Below are 21,360 nucleotides of genomic sequence, written 5' to 3'. Positions count from 1 at the left end.
AAAACCCCCGAGTTTACTATGAAGAAGAAACCACGAGCAGAGTTGAACCAAACAAAAGGGACACACGAAAGCAGATCCGACATAACGAGGTGGCTTCGTGAAAACAAGCCAAGCTGGTAAAACGAATTCATGGATCAATAGTGATTGATCACATCATGTTAGGATGTTGACTCGTGTCCTTGTGAATGATGGATGAATGAAAGAAGGAGGAAAGTGATCTTTAACCAAGCTCAGAGAAGAAGAAAAAAACACAAATCCAAAGCCGAAAAATAACCAAATGGAACAAACGTAGGCCTATTGTCTTTAAACGATGAATCAAAACGATCATAACTTAAATTGAAAAAAAAAAAACTTCACGTAGGCCTAGCATCCACGTGCGTCTTTGAGAACATATATCCGACATTAAATCAAATATAAAGAGATACAATCAGCCAAATGAAAAAAGACATTAAACCCAATGTGTTGTGCTTGTAACAAACATCTGAATGAAAGGCCCATTTCAGGATAATTTCATATTTGAATATCTGAACGAATAGTTTAGCCTCCATGACCTGTATTAAGATGGAAGGTGTAGGCCTGTTATTTTAATAAATACATCTTTGGAGATCAACCTGAACACTAATTCCCAGCTCCTCAGTTTGTGTAAGGCCTGGTGGAGGATAGCCTACCTGTCGATTTCATCACAACCACAACGACCCCTTGTGGGCCCGCAAAACAGGCCTACTGAGACCCTAAAGATTAGCCTACATAACCTACAGCATGAAATATTACTAAATGTATATACACGGTAACTGTAAATCAGAGATGTTTGTCAAACAGTAGAGCGTTTTTGTGGAGTTTTGCATTCAAGACAAAAAACAAAAGTCTGATAAGTGATTTAATTTAATGAGACAAATATTCTAAGAAAAGGTGAATGAAAAAACTGAAATAAGAAAACGAGGGGATATTTCAGTACGTAGTTACTTTGAAGTCAAACACAACCATTACAAAACAAACAAACATATATAACCAATGTTTATAAAATCTGTTTTGTTCTGAGATGTTGGATTTAAAGAAACGGATTTTTCCAATGCAAACATATTTTTTTCTTTACGCTAAATATCCAGATCGCATTTCAACTAAGACTCTTCACTCTTCACGTCTATCTGCTGAGCATATTCTCTTTTTGAAATAGAATATGGCTTATGAGTACAGGCTAATTAAACAACAATAACTTTAGGAAGATCCCCCGCTATCAAGACAAATTAATCCGTGGACAAAGAAAACGTTAATGTCAGCAAGTCAACTCATTCACAGTGGTGAAATATGTTGGCAGCAGGCCAAAATGTTTGGATCTCACTGCTGGACTCAAGCCAAGCTGCAACAAGGTAATTGACTAATAAAGGCTGACGTCCTTTTGGCGACATGTGGCTTTCCAGGAAAACCTTCTGTATCGTAGCCTATACTTTTTGTTCAAAGGCGGAAGTGGGCCCAATAGAAAATGTCATAATAACCTGCCTCACATAACAATAATACAAATAATAATAATACGTTTTTGCCTCAATTGTTTAAGAATTTTTTGTTCCCTGCATCATTAAAAATGCAACAGTTTAAAAAGTAGGCCGCCTTATTCCCAACATAGGCCTACCTGAAATGCAGCATAGTGAAGTGCACGTATGTTCTATGAAATTGCCGCTAGATGTCAGTGTAACTCTGAACTTGGCAGGGCAGCAACTTAGCCAGCCGTCCAGGCAAACTTTATCAAGTTAAAAAAAAAAAAAAAAAAAAAAAAAAAATATATATATATATATATGTATATATATATATATACACACAACTGGTCGGTGTGACTCCAGATAAGATAATATATTAATGGACTCTGTTTTGAGTCATTTTGATGTTCCTTCTTTAAGAGTGAAAGAACTGTAATCAAACATTATCTTCTTTTTATCAGCAGACAGTAATTTTTTTTTTTTCTTGATCGTAGGCCTATAGGCTATTGGGTTTGCGTTATTCCCCGCAGCCATCAACAAATAAGTAAAAGCAAATCAGATCAGCCCGCCCCTTTGATATCCAAAATGGACTGTGTAATGAAGAACCCAATTCACCACCGACCCCCCCCCCCCCCCCCCCCCCCCCCCAGCAGCGGAGAGCATTACGCTGCGTCTCGACGCCGATCATGTGTCAGGTGTCAGGTGGACGGATCCGATTCTGGGCGGGACAGGCAGCCGGCTGGAGGAATGAATAGCTCAGAGAGACAAATAGGGAGAGAGATCCACACAGAGAGAGAGAGAGAGAGGGGGAGAGTGACTATATGGGGATCAGTGAGGAAACGACTTAATTGGAACAACATCGGGATTATCCGTCTTGTTACAACACAAGGACGACATTTCCAGCTTTTCCGACTTGAGCTGAAGGACATACAGACTAGTTTCCGTTGCGGTAATATCTCACAGTTTTTAATACGAACGTTAGCACAATGAAAAAAGGGATCTGACGATGCAGAAGAAAGTTAGCAACTTTACCCCAAACTGCCCCGGGTAGTTTGTTTGGATGCTGGACTGCAATCATGTAACCACCTTTGAGCTATGAACTCAGAAGGATTTGACCTTTTTCTGGAAGCAGTGCAGGACACGGTGAAGAACAGCTCGTAGAGGCTGCGAGGAGAACTCTCAATAACTCCCAGGGCAGTGAGGTTTATTTGTGCTCCTTGTCTCGTCCGAGCCGTTTGCAGCTTGTACCTGTCCGGTCAAACATGGCAAGACTCCGGAGAAAAGCTTGCATAGCTCTGCTTCTCTTCACCATATTCATCTTTGGGACCATGATGGGACTGAGGACTCTGAAGCCCACTGACGGCTTCTCGGATCTTGCGCCGGGCTTGGACCCCCTGCCGATGATGGCAGGGAAGGTGGACAGGCGCTCCGTGTCCCGGGACGCCACCTCGCCCCCGGGTCAAGCCCAGCAGCCCGCAGGCAGCGACACGAAAGCAGTTTTGTCCAACTCCGGCCCCGAGGGGACCATATTTTACGATGTTCATATATTTTATTACACCTGGTACGGCACCCCGCACATGGACGGCAAATACATTCATTGGGACCACATCCTGGTTCCACACTGGGACCCGAAAATCGCATCAAGCTATCCGAGAGGCAGGCACATGCCCCCCGAGGACATCGGCTCCAGTTTTTACCCCGAGCTCAGTCCGTACAGCTCCAGAGACCCGGACGTGTTGGAGTCCCACATGGAGCAGATTGGGGCTTCCGCAGCAGGTATAGTTCAGGGATGTAACGGGCACGCTAGGTTTCTGAGAGGTGGAGAAAAAAAACAGCTGAGAGTTTTGCCTCTGTAAACGCAGAACTGCTGCACTTACGCTCTAAACATTTCAGCACCACACAACCACCGGACAGCTCCTCACGCTCAGCTCTAAGTCCTCCATCTCTGCTGCGCTCTGTCCTGCACAGCAAATAGACAAACTCTATAGATAAAAAGCCCCAGTAATCTTCAGAGCAACGTCTGTAGGCTTCATAAATATATATATTCTGAATATCATCATTTCAAAATCGAGCCAAAAAAAAATTAAAAGTGTGGCTTAGTTTAATGTACTTTAACAACACAAGATGTCCCAAAGGGTTAAACAGCTTGAAATTGGTGTCAGGATATCAATAAGCATATATTTCAATATGACACCTAATTTAAAAAAAATAAACATGAATTTAAATATATTAACTGTTCCACTTGAAGGCTTTTTTAACTGTATTACATAATGTTGTCTGTTTTGGAATCATTACTTTTATCAACAAAATCAGGTATATCAAAGCTATAATAACCTGTCATTAGGCTACATCTCCCTTGAAAGGCAATATCTAAACATATTTAACATTAATGGAATATCATTTTTTATTCCAGTGTTCGCATCTCCTCTCCATTTACAGTCAAAAATCAACTCAACTCATTAAAGAAACCACACGTCTTAAGAATGAAGACAGACCAGATTTAAAACCCCTACGGTGAAAAATGTACTCTAAATGATAAAGTTGTGATATGATTTGCTTTTGATTTTGGACTTAAATATTTGGATAAATCATCCATATGTCCTTAATTTCCAGGCTAAGGACTTAAGTCATAAACCAGTTTTTCAGATGTCTCATAAAGTATTGAACGGTATGTTGTTAGTGTTCTTAAAATCTAGTACTGCCTTCCTAAAAGGCTGCAGAATCCCGTAGCTGGGTATCGCGTAACAGCCTGGTCTATGCAGCTATCAGCAGCCAACACATGATAGGCCCTGATGTTTCTGCCCGGCGGCTCAGTAGGTTATTGTACACCATCCGGAATGATGACCAGACGATCCATCCAGTCTGGTCATCGCAGCGACAGATGGATTATGGGAGCGCCGGCTCACAATCTCTAGTTAAAACAATCCATTAAATTAGAAAACCCAGCCATGCAGCCAAACTCGAAACAGTTCCACTTGGCTTGACGACTGATTCCCCTCCACTTTACTGGGGTTCATAAATAAAATGAAGAGCTGTGGCCATATTCTTAAAGACTTAGTTGGGTATTGTAATCCCACACAGCGTCACAGCTAGCTGACAGGAGTTTAATTAACTACCTTAAAGTGCCAGGAACCTCTGGTGCCAGGCACCCTTTGGCTTTTATGAAGTCATTTCTTACCCAGCATTAGAGCGTGAGGTTGCATTTTACTGTTGGAATTTATGAGCTGTCACACACTCGAGCTGCACATAGAGAAACTTCCACTTAAACAAGACATAATATATGGTGAAAAGATGGAGATGCAAATTCATCAGTCAAGTGCTGGACATCGGTGCATGTAATGTATATATTAGGGTACAAAAAAACAGTTGGGCATACAACTATGCATGGATTACTGAACAGGCCTATCAGACATATGTCTAGTGACCAAATGAGTCAGAGGGCATCAGGGGAAAAGCCTCTTTTTGAAGTGTGAGTGCATATTTCTTGTTGACAAGTAAATTAAATGTCTACAAAGACCTACTAAACATTGAAACAAGGAAGCAAAACAATCTGAAAGGGACCAAAACAACCACAAGTTTCAATTTTTCAGAATTTTTTTAAAAAAATCACAAAATTACTTAAAAGCAATGTGAAACAAAAGCAAAACAACTACAGAGATATGCAATTACACGGAAATGAAACATACAATTACAACAAAGAGATGCAAAAGTCATGGAAAAATGACCACTTAGAGATAGAGGATCACCACAAAGGGTTGAAATTCATCAAAGAACCTCAAAACAACAACATGACAAGATGCAGTTGTAGAAAATAAAACAGAACAAGATATGCAAAAAGATTGCAAGGAGACACAAAACAACAACAAAGACACAGAGAGACAGAGACCCCAAACAACCACATAAAGACACAGAACCAACACAAATCACCCAGAGACATTGCCAGTTAGGATCACATGAACAACACAAAGGGCTGGTTTTTGTTTTTTGTGTTTCAAATTTCCACTCTCTGTGGGGCCTATTTGTCTCATAATCTGCCCATCCATTTAACACCTAGCTACCCTACCATCTGTTTGAGTCCTGTACAAAACATGTGGTAATTACCCTAATGGATTCCCAGGACAGATATTTATAATATGTCCAGTAAAAGTGCAACTGGCTGTGTTCATTTCACGGTATCAGATGAGTCTGTAAAACTGTCTGAAGAGCTGCATGAAAACCTCGCTGTTGATTAATGAAAGCAAAGGGTTTCCAGCTCCAATTTCTCCCTGCAGGATTATCAGCATTTCTTGCAAACTGTGTAATCTATGTTTTCTTTGAACAATGGGTAAGAGGGAAGTCTCAGAGGTTTTAATACATTGTAGACACAGATTCTCATCTGTATTGTATTTAGTCCAGCTAAGATGATCAAACTCATGAATTGTGTGTGTTTTAAGGGGTCCTGGTCGTGTCCTGGTATCCTCCCGGCCTGGCTGACGATAACGGGGAACCCGCTGAGGATTTAGTACCAGCTGTACTGGATGCTGCTTATCGACACAACCTCAAGGTAAAAGGCATCAGCACATTTTGATTATGTGTGTGAAAGTGTGCAAGACTTGAAACAAATGGGAGGAAAAAATCCAAGATAAAACAAACCTACATTCCTTAAATAATGGAGACAGGATTAGAAAAGATACAATTAAGAATAGAAGCATTTGTCAAAAGTTCTCTGTTCTCTTTAATTCAGCAAGAGACGCCATATTCATTAATTTGATTTCCATTTGGAGATTGCTCCAAGTGGCTGGAACAGAAACAAGAAGGCTTTTCTTGCCATCCCTGTTCAAACTCTGGACAGCGGATATATGTCTTGTAATCTGAGATAATGACTGCAAGATTAACTTTTTTTTGGCTCTTTCTATGAAAAATGTCAGAGAAACTCGTAATGGACATAGAGAGCTTTCACAATTTGTAATACAAACCAAATAATTTTTTAACATTTTAGAAATTCGACACAATTCTGTGCTATTTCTGTGCTATGTGCTATTATATACCATTTAACAGATGGAGGCACTTGTGCAAAACAAATTAATCTAAAACCTTTGAAAAGGTGGTTTTAACAAACCATTTCTTAATTTAAAATTAAAAATGTATGTATTTCTCTTAAAACAATCAAACCATAGACCAAGTTTCTTCAAAGGGTTTTTAACATATAAATACCTATATTTTTTCCAAATGGAAATAGGTTGTATAGTTTTCCCCTGAGCTGTAAAAATATAAACATGGATTACTTAGTTTGTGTGGGAAGTCTGCATATATGAAATCTACCTGGGAAAGAAAATCCAGAGCTATAAAACACAATCACTTGCATTCCAATAAGTATTGTTTCAATTTCTGGCAGAGTGACACAAAAGATTGATGTAAAGAGATAATAAAGTGGTCCAAGCATAGAGCCTTGAGGCACTCCATAAAGTACAATGAGTCCGCTTGATGTGTGCATACTTGCTTTATTCACAAAACCTGTCTGTTATTTTGCCAATCTATTTGCTTTACTAAGAGAATATTGATACAGACATGGCTTATTGCTAATGCTTCATTGAGTTGTAGCTGAGAGCGTTTCACTGCTCAGAGTAATTATCTCAAACTGGCCAGTGTGCTTTGGTGAGTTATACACAGAAGCTGCAGTTTCTTTTTGTCACGGGAGAGTAAGATTGAGAGCTGTAGAACTCACTCTGCTGCCTCCTATGTAGCTGTCTTTGCTACTTAGGGATTTGACTCAGGATGTTTACAGCTGCAGTGACATCTCCGGCTTTAGAGCAAAAACAGGTCAAAGAGCTGCTGCTGCTGCTGCTGCTGGATCAGTTGTTCAGTGAGGCCTGAATGATCATCAGCAGCACATAAAGGTGGGAGGGGGGAGCAGAACCACATGACCAATTGCCAATTAGGTTGGAAAATGGCATGTTGTTGGATATAACTGCCGCCCATGTTGGTTCCCTGCAGCCTGCCCCTGAATCAAAAGCTTACTTAACTTCAACAGGAAATGCTGACCCGTAATGTGATTCTATTCATGTTGGATTCTCTCTAGATAAAGACAGAGATGAAAAGAGAGAGATTACAACACATTCTTTGATGACATGTGTCAGTCTTAAATGAACAGAATGACACACTGATCACTTCTGATTCTTAAGTTTAAAGGTTTTTTTTCGCCTTAAAGACTAAAAAGTCTGTTACATAAACAATAAGACAGATACATAATGTGTTTATGTCTTTATGCTCATACAGATAGCGTCTCAGAACTAAAAGTGAACCTCCTTTCCAAATCAATTTGAAATGACATGTAAGAGGGACAGGCTTGTAAGAGTTTTTCTATGTTATAGCAGGTGCCATTAATAATGCATCAACAGCGTTTGTGTAACACACTATATCTTTAAGTTAAGAGTAATATGCTAGCTGATGTGAAAGGGGAACAAGATAAAAGCATCTGGATTGCTTTAAGGGTTTGTTCGAGTTGATCTGCTTTTTAGAGGTGGAATGATTTATTGATAAAGGATCATTATTATCATTTAGTATCAACACATTAAAGGTCCCATATTATGCTTTTTCTGGTTTTATATGCCCTTTAGTGTGTTTTCCAAGTGTCCTGTGCATGTTTAGGCACATCTATGTGCAAAAATTCAAAGTCCGCAGAAACGCGGCTTCTCCTACCTCCTCCTGTTAGCTGTAGCATTAGCCGCATGTAATGCTCGGTTCTAGCCCCCCTCGAAAAAAAATTGTCAGTCCGACGTCATTGTCAGTGTGAGATCACTGATCTAAGTCCATTGGCTCGTTGTGGCAAGCCCTGCAGCTCATGTTGAAATTTCCGAGACGCATGCTGAGCAACTGACCAATAACGACAGAGCGGATCGGCAGACCAATCAGAGCAGACTTGGCCCACGTGGGGTCTAACAGTGTGGGCTCAGCAGAGCGTAGCTGACGGACTCAGAGCGTAGAGGGAGCAAGGAGGAGCAGTACATGAAAACAGACACTTTTTTCAAACTTTAGATATTGTGAACGTACAAAAGTAGGTACATAGATTAAATATACGAACCCCAAAAAGGGCATAATATGACCTCTTTAAAGCAGAGATTAAAAAGAAAGCCAAACTGTTCTCTAGATCAGTGGTTCCTAACCTTGTTTCCTTTAAAGCCCCCTACCTGTATGGAGGATAAGCTGAGCCCCCCAGGACCCACACAAAAACAAGAGATACATAGTAATAAAAAAAACAACATTCTTAATTTCTTCTTGCAGTGCACACAAAGCCTCACACCCCTCCTACGATAATAATATTTTATTTGAAAACCAGGGGGGCCAGGACCCCAGGTTGTGAAACAATGCTGTAGTTGTAGCCTTTAACATCAAGTGATTGATGCTTTTCTTTGTCATATCATTTTAAACTGAATATATTTGGTGTTTGGACAAGCGAAGGCATCACATGCAAAGAGCATTTTTTTTCATTTTATTTTCTGTACAATTATAGACGCTGAAAGAAACATCAGCTAATACGTGGTTAAAACAATCCTAAGATGTTCAATTGATGTTCATAGGACATCAGGGACCATGTTGTTGAGATGTTTTGGTTATTTGAGTCCCAGTTAGATACATGTCATCTAATGATGGAAGTAGCTCAGTCTGGACTTGGGTTGGGTTGTAAGGAAGGTTGGCAGTTCAAGTCCCGGTGTGGACCAAATCTGAAAAATTGGTCTGGTAGCTGGAGAGGTGCCAGATCACTTCCTGAGCACTGCAGAGACACTGGACCCTTTTTGCATTTTAGGAGGAGAACAAGGAATTTTTGGGATTACTGTAACAAAAGCAGCACCAGCTTTACCAAAAAACTTAAAGTCAGCACAATACATGAGTATTTGCATTTCTTTAAGCCGTTTATTCATGCAGGTTAAATTCCATTGACCTAGAAAAAAAGTTAAAAGATACAACACTGTTTAAAGTTTTTTTTTTTTTTTTTTTTCGGACAGCATGGAAAATTATGAGAGCCAAACATCACACTTCCCTACATACTGTTGTTGAACATAGTACTTTAAGGCAAGACAGTAAGATTATCAGTGACCCATCACATATTTGCATACAGAGTTCGAGACTATAATGCATCTTTGTATTTTTGCACGGGTATTTTGAGAACCTGATGTTTTTTATATATATTTTTTTTTTCTGGACATTATTTCATAATGATTAGAGCCCGACAGATTAATTGACAAGCCGATAATATCGGCCGACATTAGCATATCCAGTAACTATCTGTGTTGGCAAATTTTATCACAGATATGTGCCGATATTACTAGATTTATTCACCAGTCAAATATATATATCTATATCAATACATTTGAGTAACATTGTTATTACACTAGCAGTTCCTTTTCTGTGCTATACGGATTACAACAAGCGTTATCACTCTCCAGAGTGTCAAGCGGTGATTCAAGTACATGTGCAGTTACTTTCCAGTTGAGTGATCATCTCATCTCCATTATACTGTTTTCTTTTTTCCTTGAGTGTTTTATAACTGCATTTGAGGGATCAACACAAAAATGTGTAGATCTTTATCTTTCTCTACAGATAAAAAAAAAAGATCTCAGAAAGATATCGGCCGATATATATATCGGTATCGGATTTCTTTCTGCCCAATAATCCATATCTGTATCGGCCCCAAAAATCTCATATCGGTCGGGCCCTTAAGTCCATTGTTTTATGTTTAATGTGAATGATGTTGATAGTTGTCTTTAAATGGCTGCAGCATGGGTGAACAGCCCAAGACAAATTTATAACATTGGGAGACAATAAAGTTAATCTTGAATCAAAGACGTTTCATATAATAAATTCAATATTATGCCAGTATGTGTTTCCTGATGTAAAGATAAAGATTTGTTTTCCAGCAGAGATGTCATACACATTGCCGTCCTCCTCCATATAAACAAATCTGATTGGAGACAGAAGGTTTGTCAGGCCAGTCCGTCAGCATTGAAACCACATTTGTTTAATTTGTTGTGTGGCTGCAGGCGAAGAAATAATGAACCTCTCCGCCGGCAAATCAAGAACCCTCAGATTAGACATGCATAGCTGAGCTGATAATGTTTTACACATGATGGTGTCAGGACAAGATCTTATAGACTGAACTTAATGTTATGTTTTATTGTCATCAGTGAGCCAGCAAGCATGACATTTCCATAACAAGTGTAAAGGAAGCATGTGTAGTGAAACAGACTGTGTCAAGCTCTGTCTAAATCAACCGAGCATTTCAGAAACACGAGAAGGTTCTTTTCTTCATCTTATGAGAGCATTTAAAGTATATTAATCAGACAGCAGAGCGAGGAAAACCAAAGCAGCATGTTAAGTGCAGCATATACCGAGCATCCTCTTAGAGTAATGTTTGCTTCCAGGTTCTCCTTTTTCTTCATGAACTCCTCCCAGTCCCTCTGCACAGATGGCCATTTATCTTTCTGTGCTTCTTCTTGCATATTTAAAAAAAAAAAATTATTCAGAAAAACGCTGACAAGTTAAAGAGCTTTGGCTCTGGTCATTTGGAACTCTGATGCAAACGTTCCCTAAGATACAATCTTGAAAAATGTCTTTGCTCTTTTCTGCTGAAAGGCAGACCTGAAGGAGGGAGGGAAACCCAAGTGAGGAGGACAGATGGTCCCACAGGAGAAGTGGAAACTGCCAACAAATAAATATATAAATAAGACTTGGATTCAGGAAATACACCTATTTGCAATACTTTAAAGGCAAAGTGGCTACACTTCTGTCATTTAAAGAGCAGATTTTTTAAAGTAATAGCTTTTTTTTGAGTCTGTCATTACACCAAAGCATTTTTATGTTATAAGATAGGATAAGATTAGATATACTTTATTTTCTCCAAAGGGAAATTTGTTTTGAATTACAAAGTACATAAATAGAGATCATACAAAACATGCAACAATTCCACATATACATGAAGACAACTTCCTACAGCAGTGATGTATTGACCATAGACTGTAAATTAAAGTTCAATATCTTCTCAGCTTTTCTTCTCTTCGTAGCTTTGCTTTTTCACAAAGAGAACTACTCAAGAGCGGCAGCTGTCAATCCTCGTCAAATATGAAGAAAATCATGTTTTCCGCCTCAAATAACTTGCAGAAAAATGAGCACTCTACGGAGCCCCTGAAGTCCTGAAAAGTAAAAAAATATATATATATCTTGTGCGTTTGACTAAGCACTTCAGTCAAATACTTTTCAAAGCACCTGTTTTCTATGAATTATAGAATTGTACTGTAACTTTCTTTATTAACATGTACACATACAAAAATGTGAACATAGTACCCTAAATATCACTGTATGACATTCCTAGGTTAATGGGAGAAGCTGGAGCCGGACATTCTTTTTCTTCAATAAATGTATTTGCTGTAGTTATTTATCTTTTTTATCTTTTCTAACAAATGTCAAGACTAATCATCGCAGCTCTTTTATTCAAATAAAGTGAAGCAGAATTTTAATTTTCAAGTTTAATTCATGTGATGTTTGTCCAAATGAGTCAGTATATGTTACATGGTTTTGTTCAAAGTGTATTTGTTAACCATTTCCCTGAGACCGCAGAAGTGTGTATAGTGAAGTGAAGCCAGCACAGGTTTAAGTGGGAGTGAGTTATGGAGGTGTAGAGGTCTGTTGGCCTCCACTAACACCTCATTCACTTGATTTGTTATCTGGAGGAGGATGAGAGAAATCTTTAAAGTGGAACATAATCATGCTTATTTCGAAAGAGAGCACTTCTTCAATGGACAGATTACAACAGTGACTCATGGTTCAGTTTAGGAGTACATTTCTGGTCTTTTAGTCGTACCCATAGAATTAGATCTAAGTCTGGGGGGGGGGGGGGGGGGTCCTTTTGAGGTTGATCACATCTGTCTTTACTTTAAGCTAGACTCTAAACCTATCTATTCTCCAAGCATACGAATAAGTCACCACCACGTGGTTGGCTGTACGGCTGTGTTTTTATATGTTTTTATCATTAATTTGTTTTTTGTGTGATTGAATGTTTGACTTCTATGTGGTGTATCTGATTCCTGTTGGATAAATGGTTTATTGATTTGATTTCTGTAACTTATTCATAATTTTGCTCCCTTGTATTCCATGAGGACTGTCAAACGATTTACATTTCTAATCGTGATTAATCATGTATTTAATTATTTGCATTTAAAAATAAAATGGGCTTTTATTTTGAAATTTTGTAATGTCTCACAAACAGAGAGTTCTTGACTTGCTCTTTGAATTCAAACCTGCTTTTGTTTTGAAATAAAGTAAGGACCTTCTAGTAGATTGAAGGTTTAAGACATTTAGATAACTACAGAAAAAGGAACTCGTTACTGATCAAAAGCTAAATGAAAACCGCTAAAAGGAAAAAAGTGAAATGTTTGATGTCATGAGGTGGATATTAATAAAATAATCAAACTACAAATGAATTGAAGTAATTTGTTCTATTGGAAAGAGGTATTTTTCTGCTAATCACAGTAATGATGTAGAAAAATAGCCTTTCCAGGGGTGTTCTTGATCAGTCTTGATTTAAAATACGGATTCCGCCCAGTCCGAGACTGAGACGAGACGAGTAAAAAAGCTTTAAAAAAAGTGGTCTCTACACCCGAGTTGAGTCAGAAATCGAGGGAGAGAGTGTGGGCGATTACAAGCGGCAAAGGAACCACAGGTCGGATTTGAACCTGGGCAGTTGCCTCTGTACATGGAGCGTGCAAACTAACCACTTGGCCATCGCTGCTCCATATTCCTATATTTTAACCCTCCTTGTAAAGCACATTGAGCTTGCCTGTAATGAAATTGAGTTCTAAAAGTACAATTTCTATTGAAATATTGCTTTGCTGGCTACTTAAAGCTTGAAGTTAATTAAGTATGGGTAGGTTTAGGATTTGGATAACATTTTGTTTATGCTCTGAGTTTCAAATATGTGAATATTTCACAAGGAAAGGAAAAAGGGGGATTTAGCTTTAAAACATGTTAGGTATAAAACACAAGAGATATCTGACCATGTAGCAGAGGAAGATGGAGTTTGGCTTTGGTAAATGTATTTTTTCACTACCTCTTATCATAAAGAGGCTTTTCCAATATTGGGGAGGCTGTATTTACTGATAGTGGCATATGCAACTCTAGACAGGAAACTTTCCACTTAAACACATATTTGATAAGCTCAAAACGAGATAAATGTGAACGTGAGCAGAAGTAGCTCACCAGAAACAAATCCAACTTTCATACTAACAATCCCACACCACACTGCTAAAAACACACCGACCCCTCTCTGGGTTAAGGTGTACAAGAAAAGCAATGTACTCTTTATTATATAAGTTCTCCAGCAGCACCCACACACAGCTCGTGTAGTTTGTATTTTTGTAGTCGGAGAGCAGATCACATGGAGCCTCCACAGTAGTGCTGCTGCTCGACCTTAGCTTGAAGAGGAGCTAGAATAGTCTTTCTGCCTAGGGGAGGGTGGGGGCGGTTTGATGGGGACAGTGTGGGGGGTATTGGAAGCTGGGTGCAGGAGGGGTGGGAGTAGAGGGGAAATGTGCATCATTGGTCCCATGACTCAGTTTGCCTCCCTGAACAATCTGCACCCTGAGGGGCTGTAAAAGTTCTATCAAGTAAGTAGGCCATGTTGCTGCATGTACACAGAGGAATAAGACCCAGGGGTGCCCCATGATCAGCCACTCTTTCTTATTCCCAAATGTACCGTGTAGCTTCCCTTACACTTACATGACCTTCTGTTATTATGAGTTTCCACCAGTGTGGACCACAGAATTGATGCTGACACTCCTGCATAAGAAAATGTTCTCAACTTAGTTCAAATTGATCTCATTGTTATGAAGGTCTGGACCTTTTCTCTCCGTGTTGGCTCATCATCCTCCCTCAGTGTTTCTGCATAACATGGCACTAAATTCCAGTCTGCTCAGCATAAATCAAGCTGGAGGTGTTCCAGGCTCTTGCTGTCGATGTTTATGAGGTATTAAAGTGCGTCGACTCTGTCTCATTTACCTGCAAATTACCACCGAGCAATGGGCCGGTGTGTTTGCAAAATGAGCTGAGTTTTCTTGTGGCCTGTGATCTGCTGCAGTGAGCAGGAGACAATAACAGCTTTTATGACAATGAGTCAGGGCTGGACTGCGAACAAAATTTGATTCTGGTGTTTTTTGTTGTTCAAACCGGCCCCTGACAATTTGCAAAAACATCATCAAGTTATCACTATCCGTGTTGATTTTTATCTATTACATTATTTCCCCAAAGCATTACCAAGCTGAGAAGCAATTCCCATAGGGCGTGTCTAGAAGGGCGCCCAGGGGTGGCATTGGCCCCCCTTGAAATCTGATTGGCCACCACAGGTGCCACCCCAAAAATCCTAAACTATGATCGGCTATCTGCCTTTATCAGAGGTGGGTCGTTTGTTAACACAACAGTTCTAGCTTCTTCTTTTTTTTAAACAAGCTACAAGTAGTTTTCTTTACTTGTAAATGTAACATATTATATTATGTTCTATATATCTTTAATAAATACCCTGCACATCAATTTTATAAGATAGGTGCATAAGACTGTATTGTAATGAACTAAAAAGCAATTTTTTGGGTACTGAAACATCGTCTTTAAGTGCATTTGCAAGTTAGACGACGTGCAGGAGTTTGAAATCAAGTTTTTGATCAGCTTAAATTGTCACTTTGAACATCTTTGTTTTAGAGTTCTTAAAAAAAGATGGTTAATGTTCAACTCTTGGGTTACATAAAAGTATATTAGATTAGTGGTGTAAGAAAGGGTAAAAAAATTTGATTCTTGTGTATGCTGGCTCCCCAAAACATGTCTGTGCCTTTTTGTGACGAACGCTTATCCTTCATAAAATCAAAACAGATGAGTTATAAATTATACAGCGTCGGCCCATCGGGAAAATGCCCAGTATGCCAGATTACTAGTCTCATACCACCTCGGTTTTCCAGAACAGGTCCATATTTTTTTTCTTATTACGAGAAGCAAGACATTACGAGAGTTAGGGCTTCATAAACACTGTTTTCAGGCCAAGATATGATTAGATTGCCAGGATATTTCTCTCTCTGTCTTTCTCTTATTGATTTTTTGATTTTCCAGCCCGGTGCATTTTACACTATCAAAATGTATGTTACACTTAAAAACACTCAAAATATCCATTAGTGGAACAAGTAATGCTGTTTTTCAGGCTTGTTCTTCCCTTGACATCTTCATTGTTAAACATTTTTTCAGGCTTTAGTTTATTCCAAACATCACTTTCACCCATTAGCACACTTATACTCAATGTCACAGTGACAAGCTCAAAGCTGCCTAAAGCATTTTTTTCATAAAAAAACAAAAACTTTAGAGTGCTGTGCATCATTCGCCTCCTAAACATTGCCCCTAATCCAGAATATTTCACATAGATCATTCATCTTCGCAAAGTCCTTGTTTAGGATAGTGAGTTATGCTCTCTAATCCTGCAGGTTTTCACTTGATTTATGATCATTCTCAGCCCTGTTGGTTGCGAGGCTCTAGGGATTGCATACTCAAGTCTGTCAGCCACACACATTCAGAGAGAAATATCTTCAATTGAGCTGTAAAATGGATCGAAAAAAAAGTTTTTGGGGAGCTGCTCAGACTTTCAAGATACCTATTGGGAAACTCCTAATGACTTCAGAGCTGCCCTGACCTTCACTGTGTTTCCAGAAGGCTTTGTATGTTGTCAATGAGAAGTCTCCACTAGTATAAAATGGTAGCCTGACATGAATGGGAATTTGTCTGGAAGCTCAATTTTGTTTTTGTTTCTGCAAGACGTTATCCCCGCATGCAGACCAAAATGCCTTTGCATGCAACTGGTAGACTCAAAACCGGTCAAAGCAACAACAAGAACGTGCAGTAGCGCTGACCTCAGCTAGCTGGACAGTAAATAAATCATGTATGAGGAACACATCCTCAACAAAAGGTCAAAGTGCATCTGTTTTTTTTCTCTTTCTAGAGAAGATATAGCATCCATTGTGTTGTATACTGTATCAGTGGTAAATAAATTATAATGTAGCTAATCTAAGGACAAGTCGAGCAAAAGGCTGCAAAGAAAGACAAACCAAAGTCTGGTTCAACACAATGCACAATAGTAATGTATCAATTTTTTCAAATTATATAGACTTATTAAAAATGTGCTACAAACATTCCGGTTTCCTTGTGGATGAATTTTTAAATATCTGACAGTTTCATGTTTCATGGTCATAATCAGTTCAACGTCATGATTATTTGAGCCTTTGGTTTATACCTTAAATAAAAAACCAAAACAAATGGTATTCCCATCAGCCCAGCTGTAGTGCTGAGTAGCACATTTTAGCATGCTGATATGGTTTAGATGGTAAAAGTCAAATCTTAGCATAAGTCATAGTGAGCTTGTTAGCAGGAGGGATGTAAGCACTTCGCTCAATCATCTGAATAATGCAGACTTCCACTAAGTTTTTGTCCTGAATAAGACAAAAATCGCACAAAAATACTTTAGGTCCGCCTCATGTAGTCTACTCTGTGACATCTCACATCCATTAAGTTGCTGTTGGCCCGCATCATGTTTAAAAAAAAAAGGCACTGTTCCTTCACATTGTTTCCCTTGGGTTTCCACTGCTTGAGAAGGAAAGTGTTTCACTTTGATCATACATAATTCACACTCACTGAACTCTCTGGCCGGGCCTTAAAATATTCACCGTAAGCACTTTTTGTGTACATGTCACTTCAGGTCCCTTGTTCCTTTGCTGCTGCTGCTGCTGCTCATCAATTGCACATTTGTACGCCTCTAACTGAGCCGTTTATTATCTCCAGAGGAGAACAACCATGTGTGAAAAAGAAAACCCATCTCAAACAATGTCACAGGATTTGTCATGAACCATTGGATACTAGTCCTTCACAGTCACATCCTGTCCAAAAGGATCTGTCTGAATGTCTAACCGTGTTTACTGCCGACCAAAGTCAGTGTTGCACTCTTTTATTCATAGGTTTGTTTTAAAACTTGTAAACAAGTATCTGGAACAAGGTACAAGTGTAGAGAAAAGGGACGCCTGATGTCATGCAATGCGTGACTAGCTGGTTTTGCACTTTTGTTACTCTAAAATAATATGCATCTAATTGACCTATTGTTTCCCTCTTTGTGAGAGGCCTACTTTAGAGATTAAATGTTGATCCTCTGTGAGCGCTGACGGTCGTCTCTCTTTTCTTTTTAATTAGCTGTAACACAGTTAATGGAAACCAATAAGGTGTGTTTCTTTCTGCATGTTTTCCCAGGTTGCATTTCACCTCCAACCGTACAGAGGACGAAACGACCAGACTGTGCATGACAACATCAAATATATCATCGACAGGTAGGTCTGTCTGGCTGTCGGGCTGCACACCCCGTCTCTCGGTCAAAATGAATCAAATCAAGATTTCATACACAGTTGAAAAAAAAAAAATCTGTGGTTTCAAAGCCGAGACACTTTGAGATAAAAGCTTTTCTGATTATGTAATGACAGTTTGTCATGACTTATGAAAAGCTTTTTGAGGCAAAAAATACTTTTCTGGTTTGAAAAGTAGGCAGCTGTGGAGTACATACATACTCCACTCCCCAAACCCCTCAAAGACATTACATTTTAAAGTGCTTAAAAACACCAAACAGCAAAGAAATCGTATTAAATAAAGTCTTATTTTGCCAAGAAAAGTGGAAGACTGACACATTTTCTTCTCTTTTTGATGCACACCAAAAAGATGTGCAAGTCCTTTTCAATTTGCAGAAATTGAGTCAGTCACTCTCTGACCCTTTCATCAGAAACATTTTACAGGGGCGCCGGTGGTCTAATGGTTAGCTCGCGTGCCCCATGTAGGCCGTAGTCCTCAAAGCGGACGGCCTGGGTTCAAATATAATCTGTGGCTCTTTTCCCGCATGTCATTCGTCACTCTCTCTCCCCTGTCCTGTCTTTCCAATAAATGCACAAAAATCCACACAACTAAATCTTTAAAAAAAAAAAAAAACACTTTACAGTCAAATCTTTCACGAGATATGTTTATTTATGCGATGTTCCTGAAAGTACTGGTTCTGGTTTCATGTAACATTGTCCATTCATTTCCCCCTAAAATTTCAGCTTCAGTCATTTTAATGATACTTTCATTTTTAATAGGAGGAATTGGACCTTGTTCATTTTCACCGCTTCTGTTTTGCACAATGTAGCTTGAATCGGCGGAAATGATCACAATTATTTGTTTTTAATGCCATCAGACCAAAAACCTCCACTTGTTGAACAAATGAAACCGTAGAAACCCTTTAGAGATCACACAGAAGAATGTTTCGGATAGTTTGATTGTCACAAATTTAATTTTCCAGAAAATGTTTCCTTCCTGACGCATGCTCACCTCTTGGGTCCTCGTTGTCTACGGTCATCTTGTAACACAAGAAATCTTCATTCCTAACAGATTACACCGCAACAAACTATTCTCTGATAATTGCTCGCTTCTCCATTGTCAGACTCGTCCAGAAGCTTTTACATTTACGGCTCCCACTTTTTCACTATCAGGGCTTAAAAACCATCTACCTGCTGCTCATGAGTGAAGAACAATACAGCCTCTGAATTTAATGAAGTCAAAATAAATCCACTGATTGCTTTTGCACAAAATGGTCCAATCATTTCTCTTCAATCTTGTTTCTACAGGTACGGTGACCATGGAGCCTTTTACAAGTTTACTACCAGCACCGGAAAGAGTCTTCCTCTCTTTTACGTCTACGACTCCTACCTGACTCCACCAGAGTCCTGGTCTGAGTTCTTGACTCCCACCGGCTCACACAGTGTGCGCGGCTCAGCCTACGACTCCATCTTCATCGCCCTGATTGTGGAGGAGCGGCACAAGCACGACATCCTCGCGGGCGGCTTCGACGGCATGTACTCGTACTTCGCCTCCAACGGTTTCTCCTTCGGCTCCTCTCACCAGAACTGGAAGGCCATCAAGGCGTTTTGCGACGGCAACAACCTGCTCTTCATCCCCAGCGTCGGACCGGGTTACATCGACACCAGCATCCGGCCGTGGAACAACCACAACCTGCGCAACAGGGTGAACGGGCGTTACTATGAGACGGCCCTGCAGGCGGCGCTGAACGCGAGGCCCGATATGGTCGCCATCACGTCTTTTAATGAATGGCACGAGGGGACGCAGATAGAGAGGGCGGTGCCTAAAAAAACAGTGACCCGTGTGTACCTGGACTATCAGCCCCATGGACCCGATCACTACCTTGAGCTGACTCGGAACTGGGCTGAGCAGTTCAACAAGGAGAAGGAGCAGTGGCTCATGTGAGAGCTCATCAAAGTGACTTAACACAGCATGCTTTAGTGGAAGTGTGTTGACGTTAAAGAGTCAAGTGAATGTAGAGATCGATCTGTATGGATGTGAGTGCATAAGGACATGCTTTTAACTTTGATTGACTTGACAATGGGAGAGTTTCTGCAGGCGTGTTTACATCTGCACACATGCTGATCTGAGAGAACATGACTCTGTGTTGGTGACACAAAGTTTGTTTTCAGGCAAAGCTGAATTCTGCAGAATTGTTCCATTTTCTAAAAAGAAAGAAAAGAAAAGGACACTCTTTCACTTGAGCCACTCCATAAACGGGTGTGGGTGCTTTTAGAGACGGAACTTACACGTTCAGGATATATTTCAGTGGACTCCTTCTCTCAGACAGGATCCAAAGAAAGTACTGGAGCACACAAATCACTTGTGACTAATGTATTAAGGTGCAAATAAATTTGCCTTAAGGGATTCATGGGCTTTTTACTAGGGCCCAATATGGGATTTTTGGGGCCGATATCGATATTGGGGAGAGAAAAAAATACAAAACCGATATATCGGCCGATATCTTTCTTAGATCCATGTTTCATCTGTAGAGATAGATAGTTATAGACATTTATTCTGTTGATCCCTCAAATGCAGGTATCAAACACTTGTGGAAAAGATATACAATATAACGCAGACAAGATGGCTGCTCGACACTCTGGAGGGTGATAATGCTTGTTGTCGCACATATAGCACACTCAGTTGGCGAAAGAGAACTGCTAGTTTAATACAATGAAACTCAAATGAAATGCCATTTGACTAGGGAATAAATCTAGTCATGTCGGAGAATATCTGCCATAAAATTAACCGACAGTCAGGCTATTATTGGCCGATATTATGGTCTTGCCAATTAATTGGTCGGGCTCTACTTTTGTCTTTATTGTAAAGACAGGACAGCAGATAGTTGGAATTCAGGGACAGAGAGAGTTGGGAACGAATTGCGGGAAAGGAACCACAGGTTGGATTTGAACCCAAGCCGCCCGCTGCGAGGACTACAGCCTCTGTACGTGGGGCGTGCGCCCTAACCACTCGGCCATCGGCGCCCCGTGCTCCAGTACTTTTTTAGGGATTCTGCCTGAGAGAAGGAGTCCTCTGAATTATATTTCTATTTTCTATTGACAGTCAAGACCTCTGAAATGTTCCGTAGGACTGACTCTGATCTCTTTTGATTTAATGTGACTTACTCATCTCAAACACATCCGCTATCTAAGAAGTTCCTGTCATATTCATAAATACTATGTCACCATGTGAGAGCCTCATTTCCCTCTGTGCAGTTAAACATGGGAAAATGGAAATTATTTCAATTCTGCAAATCTTTAGTGGTTCTGCTTTCACACATAGCCGGCTCTCAAAATGTGCAAGACACTTATGTTGGTCTTTCTGCTCAGAGAGCTCTTCAGAAATGGTGATCAAATGATGTTTAAAAGCAATAAATAGCTTTGACCACGCGAGCGAGGAGAGGTTTTATTACAGTGTGTTTTAGTCATGAGTAGGATGAAATTAGAGAAACAGACAGTTGAGGGAA

General features: G+C 39.8%; 1 protein-coding gene across 1 annotated transcript; it reads left to right on the top strand.

The window, feature by feature from the left end:
* Positions 1-2,192: 2,192 nt before the first annotated feature.
* On the top strand, positions 2,193-20,080 carry LOC132983738 (glycoprotein endo-alpha-1,2-mannosidase-like protein). Its single transcript, XM_061050181.1, has 4 exons — positions 2,193-3,248; positions 5,906-6,015; positions 17,766-17,842; positions 19,163-20,080. The coding sequence occupies exons 1-4, from the start codon at positions 2,735-2,737 to the stop codon at positions 19,797-19,799; spliced, it is 1,338 nt and encodes a 445-aa protein (XP_060906164.1). The 5' UTR covers positions 2,193-2,734; the 3' UTR covers positions 19,800-20,080.
* The last annotated feature ends 1,280 nt before the right edge of the window (positions 20,081-21,360 follow it).

Source organism: Labrus mixtus, chromosome 11 (assembly GCF_963584025.1).
Source record: "Labrus mixtus chromosome 11, fLabMix1.1, whole genome shotgun sequence".
NCBI classification, from domain to species: domain Eukaryota; kingdom Metazoa; phylum Chordata; class Actinopteri; order Labriformes; family Labridae; genus Labrus; species Labrus mixtus.
This window is presented reverse-complemented; position numbering and strand designations above follow the sequence as displayed.